This window comes from Lipotes vexillifer, unplaced genomic scaffold (genome assembly GCF_000442215.2).
Source record: "Lipotes vexillifer unplaced genomic scaffold, Lipotes_vexillifer_v1.1 scaffold186, whole genome shotgun sequence".
NCBI lineage: Eukaryota > Metazoa > Chordata > Mammalia > Artiodactyla > Lipotidae > Lipotes > Lipotes vexillifer.
Genome location: NW_006774248.1, coordinates 204,542 through 225,250, shown reverse-complemented (window position 1 = coordinate 225,250; position 20,709 = coordinate 204,542). Strand labels below are relative to the sequence as shown.

At 38.5% G+C, this 20,709-nt stretch overlaps 1 protein-coding gene across 1 annotated transcript in view; it reads right to left on the bottom strand.

Moving 5' to 3' along the window:
- Window positions 1-19,308, bottom strand: part of TTLL7 (tubulin tyrosine ligase like 7) — a 115,407-nt gene extending 96,099 nt beyond the window's left edge. Inside the window, exon 1 of the mRNA XM_007449047.1 lies at window positions 19,302-19,308. Within this exon, the coding sequence (XP_007449109.1) occupies window positions 19,302-19,308 (7 nt within the window). The remainder of the gene's footprint in view (window positions 1-19,301) is intronic.
- Window positions 19,309-20,709: the final 1,401 nt, after the last annotated feature.

Sequence of the window (20,709 nt, the reverse complement as noted above, 5' to 3'; positions counted from 1 at the left end):
CCTGCTGAATTTCTACCCATCACTTAAAATTCCAATAAATTTCCACTTTTTCCTCAAAGCTTCCTCTGATCATGTCTGAAGAAATTCATTTCTCCCTCTTCTGGCCTATCCTAGAGACCATTATTTGTACCCCTATCATATCACCAATCACAAACCAAGAAACTAAGCTCTGTGAAAACAGTGGTTTTCGTCTATCTTGTTCACTCTTCCACTCCCAGAGCCTAGAATAGTACCTAACACAGTGCTCAATAAGTGCTTGTTCATGAATTTTAAAAAATCAATCAACTAACGACACCTGGGAGTAAGAAGAGGTGGTTATGGAGCTCTGAGAAGCAAAACACATGTATATAGTACTTTCACATTTTTAAGTGAACACAGCAAAGTACATAAAAGTTTACATTTGTGTAAAATGATAGGTGAATACATGGATATATGCACAGAGCAGTGGTGGCCTTTTGTAGCTGGGGGCAGAGCTAAGGGAGGCTAACTTTCATGTATACCCTTTAGTGACCCAAGCATGTATCACCTATTCAAAAAGTTAAATATATGTGATAAAAGTTTGTGTCAACATTATCATGTTGACAACAAAACCCATCAAATTGTGTATTTCATTTAGATGAAAATAATTTAATCTAGATAAAAGTATAATATGGTAGAAAGAGCACTGAACAAGAAGTCAGTTAGAACTCTTACCCTTTACTCTGCCATTTACCAAATAGATGACTTAATTTCTTAATATGCAAAAGGAAGGAATTGATTCTTTCCAGCCCTAAAGTCTAAAATGTCAACCAATGAGGATAGCATTGTTGATATTTCGGATGACAACAAGATGAAGGCAAAACTACTTTTGTGTAAAAAAACAGGGAAACTCAGGCGTTCTCCAACAATCCCCCCAAACCCATGCCCTGATGAATGGTATATGGGCTCTTTGTACATAATGAAATTTTAGCTTACCAAAGATAACTAAAATAATCTAACAAAAGGTCATGGGAACCAAAATTAGAGCTAAACTGAAAATATGTGTAATAACATTAAATAGAAATGTAATAAAAGCTGGTTTTCTGGTGATGAGAGAAAGGAGAAGGGACCCAAATAAACCAGTACCTACTGTATACTAAGCACTTTCACATGACTTTATGTGTATTTAGTCCATACAAAGCATTTTTTATTCTAATTTTACATATGGTAAAATTTAGATTCCGTGGATAAGTAACTTGCCCAAAGTCACACCTTAATAGGTGACAATGAAGTGATTTCTCTCTAAAGCCCCTATTCTTTCCCACTTTTTGTGCTACCTTCAAAAGTCAGTCTTTAAACATGACATATTAACAATTTCACAAAGAAGCTTAATTCTGCTTGACTGGAACTATTTTAAAAGCTGGGGAATGAAAGTAAGAGAATCAAAGTGTAGTTTAAAATGTGGTTGAGATCACAAAGTTGCATCAGCTTTAGTTTTCCTTCTTGGGACACCTAGGCAGCTAGCAGGATCCAGATCATCTTCTCGGGTTTCTCCTTCATGAATGTACTGCAATTCAACAAGTACTGTTATATACCAAGTACTGTTCTCAGTAAACAAAATAGATTAAAATTTTCTTTCTCTGTGGTGCTTGCATTCTAGTTGGGGAGAGACAAACAATAACAGCAAATTACAGAAATTTTCCAAGGCAATAGAAATAAAAGCAAAAATAAACAAACGGGACCTAATGAAACTTACAAGCTTTTGCACAGCAAAGGGAGCCATAAACAAAATGAAAAGACAACCTACAGACTGGGAGAAAATATTTGCAAATGATGTGACTGACAAGGGCCTAACTTCAAAAATATACAAACAGCTCCTACAATTTAATAACAAAAAACCCAGTTGAAAAATGGGCAGAAGACCTAAATAGACATTTCTCCAAAGAAGACACATGGATGGCCAATAGGCACACAAAAAAGATGCTCATTGTTGCTAATTATTAGAGAAATGCAAATCAAAACAATGAGGTACCACATCACACCAGTCAAAATAGCCATCATTAAAAAGTCTACAAATAATAAATGCTGGAGAGGGTGTGAAGGGAACCCCCCTATGCTGTTGGTGGGAATGTACATTTGTGCAGCCACTATGGAAAACAGTATAGAGGTTCCTCAAAAAAGTAAAAATAGAATTGCCATATGATCCAGCAATCCACTCCTGGGCATATACCCAGACAAACTATAATTAGAAAAGATACATGCACCCCTATGTTCATAGCAGCACTATTTACAATAGCCAAGACATGGAAGCAACCTAAATGTCCATCAACAGATGAACGGCTAAAGAAGATGTGGTATATATATTCAATGTAATATTACTCAGCCATTAAAATGAAAGAAATAATGCCATTTGCAGCAACATGAATGGACCTAGAGATTATCATACTAAGCAACGTAAGTCAGAAAGAGAAAGACAAATACCATATGGTATCACATATGTGGAATCTAAAATACGACATAAATGAACATGTGTACAAAACAAGAACAGACTCACAGACATAGAGAACAGATTTGTGGTTGCCAGGTGCTGGCGGGGGGAGCAAAGAATTGGGAGTTTGGGATTAGCAGATGCAAACTATTATATATAGGATGGATAAACAACAATGTCCTACTTCATAGCACAGGGAACTATATTCAATATCCTGTGATAAACCATAATGGAAAAGAATATATATGTAAAACTGAGTCATTTTGCTTTACAGTAGAAATTAAAACAACACTGTAAATCAACTATATATGTCAATAAAATTTATTGACATAAATTTTAAAAATAAGTAAATAAACTAAAGAATATGCTAAGTTCTATGGGGAAAAAAAAACCCCAGAGCTACTAGTTAGGATGTCAGGAGTGTGGGGGGTAAAGGGTGAAGGTTTGCAATTTTAAGTACTGTATCCAGATAGGCCTCACTGGGGATGATATACTAAGGAGGACAATGATTTGTAATCACAAGTGGAGTTGATAAAAATATTATGCAGGGGCTTCCCTGGGTGTAGTGGTTAAGAATCTGCCTGCCAATGCAGGGGACATGGGTTCGAGCCCTGGTCCAGGAAGATCCCACATGCTGTGGAGCAGCTAAGCCCATGCACCACAACTGCTGAGCCTGCGCTCTAGAGCCCGCGAGCCACAACTACTGAATCCCGAGCGCCTAGAGCCCATGCTCTGCAACAAGAGAAGCCACCACAATGAGAAGCCCGCACACCACAATGCAGAGTAGCCCCTGCTCACCACAACTAGAGAGAGCCCACGAGCAGCAACAAAGACCCAACTCAGCCATAAATAAATAAATAAATATTTTTTAAAATATTATGCATATGTGAGCATATGGGCATGTAAGCATGTGTGGATGTGAACATGTACGATAGGGAGGAAATGGGGAAACCTACTACCTTCTGGGTACTGAACAATCTTTCAGCCCTTCAACATGATTCTTCCTAAATCCTAGTTTTCCTGCATCATTTTCTACATTGATTTTCATATTTCTATTTTCACACTGGCAAGGAGTAGAACAGATATGTTTCACAATGTATGTAGATTTGTATACTTTTGATAGTGTATCACTTTTCTGAAGGAGGGAGACACTAGAAAGATCCCAACCACTCCCTCCACCTTGTGTCCCCTATACCGACACTAGATTGTGACACACTCCTGAGGACTCTCTTTGGTTCTTGGGCTCCTAGCAAAAACTGTGTAGTTTTTGACATCTAGCTCACTCTCACCCCACTTCCATACTTTCAGTTTTCAAAACCCATCAAAAAATCTATATTAGTCATTACAAGCTATATAATGCTGCAATAATAAACAACCCCCAAATCTTAGGAGCTTGAAACAACTAAGGTCTATTTCTTGATCATGTTACATCTCAACCATGGCAGGGGTGCTCCACATATCACAGTCACGCAGAAACCCAAGCTCTCAGAACAGCCATCATCCTAACAATAACCAGTCACTGTGCCAGAGGGAAAGAAAGTTTTGGAGGATCTTTTCCCAGCAGCTAATGACACACACAATTTCTGCTCACAATTCAATGGCCTCAAGCAGTCACATGGCCCTGGCCAACAAGAGTTAGGAAGTGCAATCATATCAAATGACTAGCAGGAAAAAAAGCCAGTAAATAACACTAAGAACCATCACAGACTCAGACCTTGATGACTCCCTACATGAACCTAGTTTCTAGTTCTCCGTGACTCCACTTTATAGTATTCTCCCCTGCCTGGAAGAAAAATTGCTGAGATCTGTATTGGGTCCACTCTACCTCTCAGCTTTACACAGTAGATAGTTAAATTTCTCTATCCTGAGCTGCTATGGAGTGAAATAAGGATGGTGAAGAAGAGGAAGAAGACAAGGAGGAAGAGGAGGATGGGGTTGACACAGTCATTTATGTAAAACATACTATGTGCCAGGCACTCTTCTAGGTTTCTACATATAAAACTCTGATCTTCCCAACCCTAAATGGTATCCCGTTATTACTATCCCCACAGACAGCTGTTTAAAGAAAAGAGGCATAATGAACAATGATATTAAAACACAAATAAAATTTTTAAGTGATAACAATTTTGCAAATTTGCCCCAAGATAATTCTCTCTGGATGTCAAACTGTTATCATCTGATGAAAGATGTTTCGACTACTACTTCAAGAAAAATGAAAAATAATAAATATAACAAAGATTATATCCAATTAAGCTTTTACTTGATGGGGAAAACACTCGCCATACACATAATGTATTATTTGCAGAGAGGTTATTGCAAGTAGCAGTCAGGAATCTATTATTTCATGAAAATCATCAAAATAAGGCAGTTGGTTTTTTAGGTAAAAACAGTAATATTTCCAAACATCAGGTCATAAATACAATTTTGTCCATTGTTGTGTTTTAAAACATCATTAAATTTCAGCAGTTGGTCCTCAAACCAAATTTGATATGTTACTTTTATTTTCCAAGAAATGATGCATTTTCTTACATGAAAATAAGATAATGAAAGTAAATGAATCATGTGCTACTTTTTAAACGTTAAAATTTGAAGTGTTTCTTATTTGTTTTAAATATTATTAGGATCATATTTAAGGTGAGCCTTAGACCACCAACTTCAATTTTAATGTGCATACTAATCACCTGGGTATGTTGTTAGTTCAGGTTCTGATTCATTAGGTCTGGGGTGAGGCCTGAGAGTCTGCATTTCTAACAAGTTCCCAGGTGTGTTGGTCTACAGACCACACTTTGAGTAGCAAGGCTCTAGACAACCACAATGCTTAATACTATGCTGATAGAATTTTTTTAACTTAAAGCCTTTCTTTATAATATATAAAAATTATGAAATTATAAACTGATTTTTTTTAATTTATTTATTTAATTTATTTATTTTTGGCTGCATTGGGTCTTTGTTGCTGCGCATGGGCTTTCTCTAGTTGCAGCGAGAGGCAGCTACTCTTGGTTGCGGTGCGTGTGCTTCTTATTGCGGTGGCTTCTCTTGTTGCAGAGCACGGGCTCTAGGCGCCTGGGCTCGGTAGTTGTAGCTCACAGGCTCTAGAGTGCAGGCTCAGTAGTTGTGGTGCATGGGCTTAGTTGCTCCCCAGCATGTGGGATCTGCCTGGACCAGGGATCGAACCCATGTCCCCTGAATTGGCAGGTGGATTCTTAACCACTGTGCCACCAGGGAAAGCCTAAAATGATTTTTAAATTCATGTAGTTATGTGAAGTTGTGTATTAATATTAAATGGGTCCATGAGTCAAAAAAGTTAAAATAAAATTTAAAAGGTTGGGAAATGTTGACCTAGAACAGTGATTCTCAAAGTACGGTCCTAAGAACAGCAGCATCAGTATCACCTGCAAACATATGAGAAATGCATATTCTCAGACCCAACCTGAGATCTTCTGAATCAGAAATCTGGGGGTGAGGCCCACCAGTTGACAAGCTCTCCAGGTGATTCTGATGTAGGCTAAAAATCTGATAACCACTGTACTAGAGGGCCAAGCGCCAGTGACATGCAAACCCCAAGAAACTAAGGGACACCACTACTGGAGCCTATTCTCTCCTCACGGGTCTTTTGAAGCAAAGCCATATGACTTAGAAATCACCTGGCCAAGCAATAAGTAGAGGAGAAAGCACATGCCACGCAGGGCTCTGAGCAGCAGCAAAGGAAGGCATTTGCTACAAAGGATCTCATTTACTACTGCAGACAGCCCTGCTAAGTGAGGTGAGGTTTTGCTAATTTAGAAAGACAATTTATACCCCTTGCTTGAGCCCAAGGCAGTTGCCAGTGCTGACCAACAAAGACATTCATTTTAAAGATAAGCAATCTACCAAAATTAATTATTTGAAGATTAACAGCAACCACAAAGATCAATTATATACCCTCTACTCCCAAGTATTGGTCCAGGAGCATGGGAGCTTGATCTGAAAAGGTCATGGATAGCAGTAAAATGGTGGGGGAGGGGATGAAATGAACATCAACAGGACAGTGTGTACATTGTGGTACACTCATACAGTGAAAGTACTATACACAAGTGAAACTAAATGAACTAGAACTACATGATGAATCTCACAAACAATGCATATCAAAAAAGTTGAGGAATATACACAGCAGTACATTATTTACATGAAGTTTAAAATTATTAAAACAATAATATATGATAAACACTGAGATATACATATAGATCTCTTAGAAATTAATGCATATGAAATAAAAGTGTAAAGAACTACATGGGGATGATACCTCTTGAGAGGAAGGGAGAGCATGTAATAAGCCAGTCCTGTTTTACAGAAAGTGAGCAGCTATGCTCCTATACATGCCAAAGATGTAACTCTTAATGTAAAGAATGAATATACCCTTATCATTCTAGCCTTTTGAAAAAATAGGTAGAAATGAAATAGCCAAAATACTTTTGTTTGAACCACTATATGTCTCCTTGGAAGTATTCTGTTTTAAGTCACACTGTTGAAAATGTAGGTCCAATTCTGACTCATTAGCAATATGGTGGAGTCACTGAAGGATTTAAAGAGGAGTAACATAATCCAAATTTCTTTTTTATAGATTACACCAGCAGTTATCGTGGGGGCTGGACGGGAGAGGGGCAGGAGTAAACAGAGAGTCTCAAGAGTTGCACAAGTCCAGGAGAGAGATGGTAAGAGTTTGAACATGGATACAAGCAACAGACACAGGGAGAAAGAACACGTTAACTACAGAAGAACAGCAGAACTTGGTGATCAAAAAGGAAAAAGTAATCTTGGATGACTTACAGATCTCTGCCTTAGGAGAACTGGGTAGAAGACAGCACCATTCAACAAGAGAAGGCAGAAAGAAAAGCCATTTTGAGGGATAAGATGATTTCAGTTTTATATTTGCAGAAAAGGATAGATGGAAAAAAATAGACAATAAGACAATGGAATTAGTGATGACTGAAGATAAGGAAAACCTCCACTTTTAAAAATAAAATGCTTTTGGTTAAACACAGAAAGGTCCTTTCCAGAGCATAAATGCTCTTATCTCTGTGCTCTCTGCCAAGAAATGGCAACAGATTTTCAAAATGCCCAGCTGCCTGACTGGTGAACAAATGACATCACCCAAACAACTGTCACAGTGATACTGCTTTGCCACCACTCATTGTGTGTACAAATTAAAAGGGTTTTTAGAGAAGCTACTTACTCCCTGAACACAGAAACTTCTGTCTCCCTTTCCCAGACTGGGTATATTCTCAAAAGCTAGATCTGCAGTGTTTTCCAGACCTTAAAAAAAAAAAATTTGATCAACCACTTGTAAAGACCCAATAGGAAGCCAAGTGTGACATTACATAAGAATAAACAGAAGAACTATTTATTCATTCTAACAACAATTAGTATTTACCTTGAGCAACAATAGCTCCCATGAATGTACTGCTTACTTATATTTCAAATTGCCTTAGACTGTTTAGCATTTGTTCAATGTTTATAATTAAATTACAGCACGCATACAAAATTCCACTAAGCTCTGTGGAACTCCTTGTCTTTGGAATTTAGTGTAGTATGACATGAAAAAATAGGGATTGATAAGTAATGATAACAAAGCATAGCTTGAAGGCATTTTTTTCCTTATTAATAGCTGTATTTCTAGTACTTAGGATAATGAAAAATACCCAACTCGTGCTTGACTCCACAAAGACCTCTCTCTTGTTCTAAGCTATAGAATTGGAATTAAAGGTTCCTTGGACCCAACTTTCCATGATTTTCAGGAACCTAGATCACAAGTTGAAAGAGAGGGACTGAGGGAAGTGGAAAATTTCTAAAGTATCTAGTTCTCTGTACTCTGCCAGAAAATGCACAATAGATATCAAAATGCGCAGCTGGTGAACAAATGACATCACCCGAAAGGTCATCTGATGCCAGCATTTATAGTGTTCAATGTCCAAAACTTAACTCTTTAACTTCTGCTGAAAACCTGACTCCTCTTATGTTCCTTATCTTAGGCAAAGGCATCACTACAGCCAAGTAGTCAAGAGACAGATAAGTCAGAATCATCTTTAACTCTTTTTTTGACTTCCTTGTTTGATACTCAGTCAATGAACACCCTGTTACTAATTTTAGGGTATATATTAGTTCCATTATTCATCTTACCATCTACCTCTAAACTGTGTTTTAAGTCTTAAATGTATAAAATGCATTGGGCTGTTAAACCCAATGGCATCCATATCAGTTAATAAGTTAACACATGTAGAAAGACCACTAGCTATCTACCTAATAGCCTTTCACTAGTTCTTCCTTACTAACAAAACACCTATTGAGTTATTATTAGAGGTGGCATTGTACCGATCTAAATAAGCACATTTCCCAGACATCCTTACAGGTATACATGGCCATATGACCAAGTTCTGGCCAGTGAGGTGTAAGTAGAAGTTGTTGAGCAGGACTTTCCAGTAAAAGGGAGGTAGACAGTTGATGGACACTCATTTATTTGCTTTCTTCCTTCCATCCTGGAATGCAAATGTGATTGCAGGAGCTGCAGCAATTCAAAGTGGCATTGGTTTTGTCATGGAAATGCTAATTCAGTCTTGGACTGCCTACCTGGGGTGGGGGGGGGCCTCCATCTTGTTAAGCCATGGTTATTTTAAGTTTCTGTCATCATCAGCTAAATGTGCCTTCTAATGGACATGCTACTGCAATAGAAATTATGAGTTTTGTTTCTGAAAAAGATAAACCAAATGCAAAGTCACTGGCACAAGTGACTTTAGGCATTTATCGTTTTTGCCACAGCTTATATTTACCCATTTTCTGTGAATAGTGATCTGAATCTCCTGTGAAGAACTACTCCGCCTGCTTTCATTCCATGTGCCTTCATGGAGTCGATGCCAATCCCAGCTCCAAGGCTAGGCAAATGACTCAGATCTAAAGTGACTGTGGAAGTCCATTCCCTTGACCATGGGACTGGTTCAGAGAGGAACATTGGATCCAACTAAGACCAGCAAGAATCTAGAACTCGTCTTCAGACTCTTAAAGAATATAGGTTCTCTTCTGAGCTGGATTTGAACCTGAGAGGATCTGCATTGCTGGTCCTCATCTTGCTTCTACACAAAGTCTGAGGATAAAGTCAACGTGAAGGAGGCAGAGACAAAAACAGATAACATATTCCTAAACTTTTCAGTAACATAACCTAAAAAATTCCTTTTTTGCTTAAAACAGATTCCTAACCAATGGAACTTAACCAACATAGGTTCCATTTTTAATTTTGATTTTAAATAAAGAAAGTTACTTCAAAATGTCCTTGCATAAAATGCCACAACTCAAGTGAAATAAGAACAGGCTTCCTTGCACGTTTTCTCCATGAGACAATTGGCTCTAAGGCAGCAGCTTTAGAAAAAAGTATTTTAATTTACATATTCAATCTCAAACACACAGCCTGGAACATAGAAACTAAACTGCTGAGCTTCCATATCAGAGGGATACAGTTCTGTAGGAGGTTTTTGAACTTAAAATAAGAAAGCAGACTCACAGATATAGAGAACAAACTAGTGGTTACCAGTGGGGAGAGAGGGGTGGGTCAATATAGGGGTGAGGAAGTGGGAGGTATAAACTACTGGGTGTGAGACAGGCTACAAGGATGTATTGTACAACACGGGGAAGATAACCAGTATTTTGTGATAACTGTAAATGAAGTGTAACATTTAAAAGTATATAAAAACTTTTTAAATTTCCATTGTATTAATTTCTATCAATAGAATCAGGTAAATTTGTCACAGTTTTCAAATCCCTCTAAATTAAATTAAATCCCAGTAAAATTAAGCCATGGTCTTAGAGTCATGCAGTCTAAGTACGGAAAAAGGAAAATGCACAGGCCTAGTTCATATAATGCTCTGCATGCCCCCATCAGCTAAATTAAGCTGAGTATGTCACCATAAGATCCTAAGGAGGGAAGGAATAATAAGACTACTTTGTTTCTAGATCGTTAAAATAGGTGTAAAGAGAATTTACAAGATCAGCTTTTGGAAAGAAGTAAAATACTAATAGCTTTTATCTAACAGGCCCAGTATTAAGAAAACTAATTAAACTTAACTATATTTTAATAAGTTTAGCTCATTTTAAAATAAGAATCTTTCCCCAAAGTCATTCCATACCTTTAAAAACAGTGTATCTATCTGGCACCACAATCTTTGCTGTGAAACCAGTCCTTTTACAGAAATGCATAGAAAAAGAACTATTTTTGTCCTTCATTCTAAAAACAATAACGGAATGCAGAATAGAATTAGTGCCCAAAGTTAACCAGTGCTCAATAATATAATATCCACAGATACTAAACGCTCAAGCAATACAAATTTCTTTTTTAATAGTTCTTTCTTCTCTTGACCTCTACCTTCCCTTCTCACACACAGTAAATAAATACTATTAGGATGTATCACCGATCTGTTTGAAGTTTAGTTACCCTCCATTATTTCATTACATTTCTAATTAAGGCAATACACATTTCTAATGCTCATCATTTTATTAGGTGCTCTATTGAGAAAAAAAAATATGCATCTTGCCTTTGACATACACATTTATCTTTGAGAAGTAGCTAAGCATATCCAAAACTACCTAAAAGATAAGAATTCATCTAAAACAGACTGATACACTGATTATATCAATAGAAATATACTTAAGAATGAAAGTAGACCCTAAGTATCTATAAAATTATACATGCAACCATATATCCACAACATGTATCTCAGTGTTATAAATTAACTACTATATAAAATCAACAAAGCTGATTTTCAGTTGTGCCTCATGGGATTTACATTTACTATTTTCTACTCTTACCTAGTATTCAAAGTTATCCATATACAGGAGATTAAGATGGCAATGTAAGATGATGTGGAGCTCACCTCCCCCCACAAACACATCAAAAAAACAACTACAAGTGGAATAACTCTTATGGGAAACTAACTGGAAACCTGCAGCAGGACTCCTATATAACCAAGGCTGCAGAAAAGATTTACACGGAATCGGGTAGGGTGGGAAGAAAAGCATGAGGTTGGGACCTCTGTCCCTAGGAGGCGATTAGGAGGAAAAGGGACATCACACAGGAAGACATTCCTCCTGGGGAATGAGTGGGTGTCCCAGTCCTGGGGTCGAACACATAAGAGACAAGCCACCTTGACTGCTTGGAGAACTGCTGGGACAGACAGAAAGACTGAGGAAGCCTAGACTCCACTGGTGAGAGAGCACCGGTGCTGGCTTGCCCCCAGGCAGGGCGGAAAGAGGCCTGCCCTAGCAGCTACCACCTCTCCACTACCTAATCTGAACCAAGTGAACACCCCAGCCCCCCTCACTCCACGCCACAGCTTGATGCTGGGTCTATAGCAGCCAGAACCTGGGAAAAGACTTGATCTAGGGATGCACAGGTGACCCAGGGGCCTAGGGTGTGGTCCAGGTGGGGCAACAGCAGCAGCAGCACTGTTAGCACTTACACAAACAGCACCCCAGAAGCAGCCCAAACTCCTGGCACCATGGCCACCAGAATTCCTGAGACCACCTTGCCCTACTCAGTCCTAGCTGAGCAAATGCTCCTGCCCCATCCACTCCATGCTATAGACTAGCACTAGACCTGGGGCAGCCACGACAGCGGAAAACACACGACTGGGGGCTGCATCTGAACAGAGCCATAGATGCCTACAAAAGCAGCCGATCAGATCTCTGTAAGTACACAAACTCAAACTGCTTCAGCACCTCCCTCTATTGGGGCAAAGGCCCCAGTGCAGAGAGAAGGAAAAACACACACTTACAGGGAACAGAGTCAGCTCAAACCTGACACTCAGGGACTCCACTCCAGCAACCTGGAAGCAGATAGGCCCTTAAGCAGGCAGTGACAGCCACAGAGCAAATAGGAAGTCGTGCCTCACACCCTGCACAGTCTCTAGCTGCTCCATCACCAGCCACACCACCTATTAAGGAGATAGTGATCAGCACACCCTGAGGAAAGTCAGCTGGGGTCCACATCAAATCCAGCCCTCCCACCAAACGCACTGGGCAAACACAGTCTACATAAGGATGCTCCTACATAAGAATACCCCTTCAAGACCACAACAGGTAACTATTTCACCTAAATTCATAGAGACAGATAAAGTTAAGTAAAATGAAAAGGAACTACTCTCAATTGAAAGAGCAAGAGAAAACCCCTGAAAAAAACTAAATAATGAAACAGAAATAGTCAATCTACCACACAAATAATTCAAAACCTTTGCAATAAATACACTAACTGAATTAGAGGAGAGAACTGATCTAAACACAAATCATTTTAACAAGGAACTAGAAAATATAAAGAGCAAATCAAAAATAGATAATTCAATATCTGAGGTAAAAAGCGCACTAGAAGCAATGAATAGCAGACTAAATGACATAGAAGAATGCATAAGTGATCTGGAAGAGAGAATAATGGAAGTCACTCATTCAGATCAGCAGACAGAAAAAAAATTAAATAAATAAAAATAAAAAATAAAAAAAAATGAAAGCAACATATGAGATCTATGGGATAACATTAAACATGCCAGCATTCATATTATAGGGGTTCCAGAAGGAGACAAGAGAGCAAGATGAGTACTGAGAATGTATTTGAAGAAATTATGGATGAAAAAATAAACTAAAAAATTCCTTTTTTGCTTAAACCAGATTCTTAACTAATACAAATAATTATAAGCTTATGTTCCATTTTTTATTTTGTTCTTAAACAAAGAAAATTACTTCCCAATGTCCTTACATAAAATGCCACAACTCAAGTGAAATAAGAACAGGCTTCCTTACATGTTTCTTCCATGAGAAAATTAGCTCTGAGGCAGCAGCTTTAAAATTGTCTTTTAATTTCTTCAATCTCAAATACACAGCTTAGAACACAGGAGCTATACTGCTGACTACCAAGACTGAAACAAGAAGAAATAGAAAATACGAACAGACAAATTACCAGTAATGAATCTGAATCAGTAATTTAGAAACTCACAACAAGCAAAATTCCAGGACAACATAGATTCACTGGGGAATTCTACCAAACATATAAAGAATTAATACCTATCCTTCTCAAACTATTCCAAAAGATTGAAGAGGAAGGAACACCCCCCAATATAATAAAAACCCTTTATGACAAACTCACAGCCAATAGAATACTCAACAGTGAAAAGCTAAAAGCGAGAGAGCAGACAGCAGCAACAAGAAGAATTACAATCCTGCAGCCTGTGGAACAAAAACCACATTCACAGAAAGATAGACAAGATGAAAAGGCAGAGGGCTATGTACCAGATGAAGGAACAAGATAAAACCCCAGAAAAACAACAAATGAAGTGGAGATAGGCAACCTTCCAGAAAAAGAATTCAGAATAATGATAGTTAAGATGATCCAGGACCTCAGAAAAAGAATGGAGGCAAAGATCGAGAAGATGCAAGAAATGTTTTAACAAAGGCCTAGAAGAATTAACGAACAAACAGAGATGAACAATACAATAACTGAAATGAAAAATACAGTAGAAGGAATCAATAGAAGAATCACTGAGGCAGAAGAACGGATAAGTGACCTGGAAGACAGAATGGTGGAATTCACTGCTGTGGAACAGAATAAAGAAAAAAGAATGAAAAGAAATGAAGACAGCCTAAAAGACCTCTGGGACAACATTAAATGCAACATTTGCATTGTGGGGGTCCCAGAAGAAGAAAGAGAGAAATGACCCGAGAAAATATTTGAAGAGATTATAGTCAAAAACTTCCTTAACATGGGAAAGGAAATAGCCACCCAAGTCCAGGAAGTGCAGCGAGTCCCATACAGGATAAACCCAAGGAGAAACACACCGAGACACATAGTAATCAAATTGGCCAAAATGACAAAGAAAAATTATTAAAAGCAGCAAGGGAAAAATGACAACATACAAGGGAACTCCCAAAGGGTTAACAGCTGATTTCTCAGCAGACACTCTACAAGCCAGAAGGGAGTGGCATGATATACTCAAAGTGATGAAAGGGAAGAGCCTACAAACAAGATTACTCTACCCAGCAAGGATCTCATTCGGATTCCATGGAGAAATCAAAAGCTTTACAGACAAGCAAAAGCTAAGAGAATTCAGCACAACCAAACCAGCTCTACAACAAATGCTAAAGGAACTTCTCTAAGCAGGAAACACAAGAGAAGAAAAGGACCTACAAAAACAAACCAAAAACAATTAAGACAATGGTCATAGGAACATACATATCGATAATTACCTTAAATGTGAATAGATTAAATGCTCCAACCAAAAGACACAGACTCGCTGAATGGATACAAAAACAAGACCCATATATATGCTGTCTACAAGAGACCCACTTCAGACCTAGGGACATATTCAGACTGAAAGTGAGGGGATGGAAAAAGCTATTCCATGCAAATGGAAATCAAAAGAAAGATGGAGTAGCAATACTCATATCAGATAAAATAGACTTTAAAAAAAAGAATGTTACAAGAGACAAGGAAGAAAACTACCTAATGATCAGGGGATCAATCCAAGAACAAGATATAACAATTTTAAATATATATGCACCCAACATAGGAGCAACTCAATACATAAGGCAACTGCTAACAGCTATAAAAGAGGAAATAGACAGTAACACAATAATAGTGGGGGACTTAAACACCTCACTTACAACCCATGGACAGATCATCCAAAATGAAAATAAATAAGGAAACAGAAGCTTTAAATGACACAATAGACCAGATAGATTTAATTGATATTTATAGGATATTCCATCCAAAAACAGTAGATTACACTTTCTTCTCAAGTGCACATGGAACATTCTCCAGGATAGATCACATCCTGGTTCACAAATCAAGCCTCAGTAAATTTAAGAAAACTGAAATCATATCAAGCATCTTTTCTGACCACAACGCTATGAGATTAGAAATCAATTACAGGGGAAAAAAATGGGAAAAAACCAAACACATGAAGGCTAAACAAAATGTTACTAAATAACCAAGAGATCACTGAAGAAATCAAAAAGGAAATCAAAAAATACCTAGAGACAAATGACAATGAAAACACGATGATCCAAAACCTATGGGATGCAGCAAAAGCAGTGCTAAGAGGGAAGGTTATAGCTATACAAGCCTACCTCAAGAAACAAGAAAAACCTCAAATAAACAATCTAACCTTACAACTGAAGGAACTAGAGAAGAAGAACAAACAAAACCAAAACTTAGCAGAAGGAAAGAAATCATAAAGATCAGAGCAGCAATAAATGAAACACAAACAAAGAAAACAATACTAAAGATCAATAAAACTAAAAGCTGGTTCTTTGAGAAGATAAACAAACTTGATAAACCGTTAGCCAGACTCATCAAGAAAAAGAGGGAGGGCTTCCCTGGTGGCGCAGTGGTTGAGAGTCCGCCTGCCAATGCAGGGGACATGGGTTTGTGCCCTGGTCTGGGAAGATCCCACATGCCGCGGAGCGGCTAGGCCCGTGAGCCATGGCCGCTGAGCCTGTGCTCCGCAACAGGAGAGGCCACGACAGTGAGAGGCCCGCGTACTGCAAAAAAAAAGAAAAAGAAAAAGAGGCGGAGGACTCAAATCAATAAATTTAGAAATGAAAAAGTAGGAGTTACAACAGACACAGCAGAAATACAAAGCACCCTAAGAGACTACTACAAGCAACGCTATGCCAATAAAATGGACAACCTGGAGGAAATGGACAAATTCTTAGAAAGGTATAACCTTCCAAGACTGAATGAGGAAGAAATAGAAAATATGAACAGACCAATCAAAAGCACTGAAATTGAAACTGTGATTAAAAATCTTCCAACAAACAGAAGTCCAGGACCAGATGGCTTCACAGGTGAATTCTATCAAACATTTAGAGAACAGCTAACACCCATCCTTCTCAAAGTCTTCCCAAAAATTGCAGAGGAAGGAACACTCCCAAACTCATTCTATGAGGCCACCATCACCTTGATACCAAAACCAGACAAAGATACTACAAAAAAACAAAAATTACAGACCAATATCACTAATGAAAATAGATTCAAAAATCCTCAACAAAATACTAGCAAACACACTCCAACAACACATTAAAATGATCATACACCATGATCAAGTGGGATTTATCCAAGAGATGCAAGGATTCTTCAATATACGCAAATCAATCAATGTGATACACCATACTAACAAACTGAAGAGTAAAAACCATATGATCATTTTCAACAGATGCAGAAAAAGCTTTTGACAAAATTCAACACCCATTTATAATAAAAACTCTCCAGAAAGTGGGCATAGAGGGAAACCACATCATCATAATAAAGGACATACATGACAAACTCACAGTAAACAGCATTCTCAATGGTGAAACACTGAAAGCATTTCCTCTAAGATCAGGAACAAGACAAGGATGTCCACTCTCACCACTATTATTCAACATAGTTTTGGAAGTCCTGGCCACAGCAATCAGAGAAGAAAAAGAAATAAAAGGAATACAAATTGGAAAAGAAGAAGTAAAGCTGTCACTGTTTGCAGATGACATGATACTATACATAGAGAATCCTAAAGATGCCACAAGAAAACTACTAGAGCTGATCAATGAATTTGGTAAAGTTGCAGTATACAAAATTAATGCACAGAAATCTCTTGCATTCCTATACACTAATGATGAAAAATCTGAAAGAGAAATTAAGGAAACACTCCCATTTACCAATGCAACAAAAAGAATAAAATACCTAGGAATAAACCTACCTAGGGAGACAAAAGACCTGTATGCAGAAAACTATAAGACACTGATGAAAGAAATTAAAGATGATACCAAGAGATGCAGAGATATACCATGTTCTTGGATTGGAAGAATCAATATTGTGAAAATGACTATACTACCCAAAGAAATCTACAGATTCAATGCAATTCCTATCAAATTACCAATGGCATTTTTTACAGAACTAGAACAAAAAACCTCAAATTTTGTATGGAGACACAGAAGGCCCCCAATTGCCAAAGCAGTCTGTCTTGAGGGTAGAAAACGGAGCAGGAGGAACCAGACTCCCTGACTTCAGACTATACTATAAAGCTACAGTAATCAAGACAATATGGTACTGGCACAAAAACAGAAACACAGATCAATGGAACAAGATAGAAAGCCCTGAGGTAAACCCAAGCACCTACGGTCAACTAATCTATGACAAAGGATGTAAGGATATACAATGGAGAAAAGACAGTCTCTTCAATAAGTGGTGCTGGGAAAACTGGACAGCTACATGTAAAAGAATGAAATTAGGGATTCCCTGGTGGCACAGTGGTTTAGAGTCTGCCTGCTGATGCAGGGGACGCGGGTTCGTGCCCTGGTCCAGGAAGGTCCCACATGCCGCGGAGCGGCCGGGCCCGTGAGCCATGGCCGCTGAGCCTGCGCGTCCGCAGTCTGTGCTCTGCGGCGGGAGAGGCCACAACAGTGAGAGGCCCGCATATTGCAGAAAAAAAAAAAATCCATCAAGCCGTATCCTTAATATGTGTGCCGTTTACTCTATATGTTACATATATTTGTGTGTGTATGTGTGTGAGACCTCAATTTTTAAAAAGGTTACAGAATTTTTTAAAAGGTTACAGAACCATCAGAGATAGGAGGAGAATAAGGGGACTCCAGGGTCACAGAAGTCAAAAGGAGAACAGGGTTTCCAGAAAGGTAAGGTATGATCAACCACATGAGTACTACAGAAAGAAAAATCAAAAAGAAAAACAACCAAGAAGTAGTCACCTTATTTAGAAAAGTGGAGGTTATGACTGGGGGACAGCAACAGGAAAAGTCAGGTTACTGAGGGTTTACTAGATAAAAGAAGGAAGAGATGACCTTCAAAAGGGAATGGGAAAAGAAAGATGGCATGTAGTTTAGGGGAAAGAAGGTCTAAAGGAAAGTTGGGTCTTTTTGGAGATGTATAGTAAGAGAGGGATATGAGAGAAAAAACTTGAATATGTTGAGCCAGTGAGTTAAAAATAATTTAAAATAAAAAAGAAATGAAATGGCTAATGGGCTAGGCACAAGGATCTAACTACAGCCCACAGGCCAAATCCAGCCTACTGCCTATTTTATAAATAAATATTTAGTGTAACACAGTGACCCCCCCATTTGCATATTATTGTCTAAGGCTGTTTTTGCCCTAAAACAGTAGGACTGAATAGTTGCAATAGAAACCATCTGACCTCATACAGAAAAGTTTACTGACCCCAGAATGAGGGTACTCTAAGAGCTAAAAGGAGAATTAATAGACATAGAGAGGTTAACTCTCTACAAGAGTAGAAAATGTGAGATTTTGTCAACAAATAGTGGTCAAGAGAGGGAGGGATATAAAAAAATTAGTCCTATTCTATGCCAGGGAATGAGCAGTGCACTGAGTGTCTATATATAAATTAGAAATGGCTTCAGGCCCCCAGAAAATAAGTCAACTATAATAATGTTAACAACTACTACTGATGCTTCTACTACTACAGCAATGACTAATATTAATATCATACTGCTTACTGAACATTTCCATCTGGATATTCTCAATGTCACCACAAACTCAAAACCAAACTCATAATCTTGGAATCTTCTTCTCCTTAGCCCCTAGCAATTCCATGCTCAAGTCCTGCTTTGTTTATCCCCGATTATTTTTGGAACCCATCTACTTGTTTCTGTCCCCTTCACCTCCACATCTAGTCCTAGCCACCATCACTCTTTCACTTGAACCACTACACTAGGTTCCTAATAGAACTACTCATATTTATATGCTTAGTCACCTCCAATCCATTTCCTACAATGCAGATTCCAAAATACAAATCTGATCACAATCTTGTCATGTTACTCTCGCACTTCCCTTACCCCTCACCCGTCATTCTAGCTGGCTTAAACCCCTTTGACAGCTTTTCAGTGCTCATCTGATAAAATCCAAAAGCCCACTCATGGCCCAAAAAGACCTTTCCAAAAAAGACCTGTGATACTAGTCAATTCAGCTAAGCTAACAATATTTCCTAGATATCCCTTCTTTACATAGTTTCAGGTTAGAGTTAGCCACAAGAAGAAATCTGCATGTAATTTTGAAGGCAGAAGTAAAGAAGTAGCCTTTATGCTCCAAAGGTCAGTATAGGGGCGCCATGCACTGTTGTGCATGTTGACACTAATCTGCTGGCTCCCCCTGTTGGTACAGAGCAGCATCTGAGCCTGCAGCTGCTCCAGATCCTGCCAGATCTTCTTCAGCTTCTCCAAATCCTGGCACATCAAGCCTTTCTGGACCAGGCACACGTGCAGCTCCATGGCAAAGAACAGCACCTCTTCCTGGAGGTCACCCACATTGTCAAGACTAAAGAAGGCAAGAGTCACATATAGGTTCCAGTTTGTTCTTATGGGTTCCAATCTGTTCTAGTAGATTGTAGTTCATATTAGTTCTTTCCGACTTTCAGCCCTGCTGACCCAGCACCAGATGCAAAATTATAAGCCCTCTGTAGACTGCTTTTCATCTTTATAATAAATATTTTATTCCATATATCACTCTTAGTGGTTCTGCTTCGCTGATGGAACCCTGAACAGATGCAAGTGCTCATTAGCCTGCCTATCTTTCCAGCCTCTGAGCCACCTTCCCTTTCACTCTCTGTGCGGTAACCACCCACTGCATGTTCCCACTACATAGGCTTTATACATGATACTCTTTCTGACTGAAATCCACCTCCATCCGTCCCTGGCCTTTGTCTAGTTAGAGCCCACCTTTCCTGACATTACTCTCAGAGCATCGGGTACTTTTCCTTCGTAGCACTTATAGTAATAATTATACATTTATTTTTAATCAATTCCATCTCTGTCACTGGCCTATAAACTTGCAAAGAAATGCGACTATGCTTGGTTCTGCTCACAGGTGTTTTCCAAGCACCTAGAAAAGCACCTGGGACATGACAGGCGCTCAATAATGAGTGAATAAATGAATGAATATTTGCTCTGTACCAAGCACTATGTAAAATGCTTTATGTAGATTATCTCATGTAATACTTACAAACACGTTATGAGTCTGGAACTATTATCATTCGCATTTTACAGATGAATAGATGAAGTTACATTGCTGTAAGTGGTAAGACTGGTACCTTACCACTTATGCACAAAGAACAGCTTTACTCCAGCATTCACACTATCAATACCTTTGCCCTTCACAACACTATAAGGCCAATTTAATAAGATTTTTCTTTTTCATTTGACAAATGAATAAGCTGAGAGTTAAGAAGTTAGTTGACTTGCCTAAGGCCATGCTA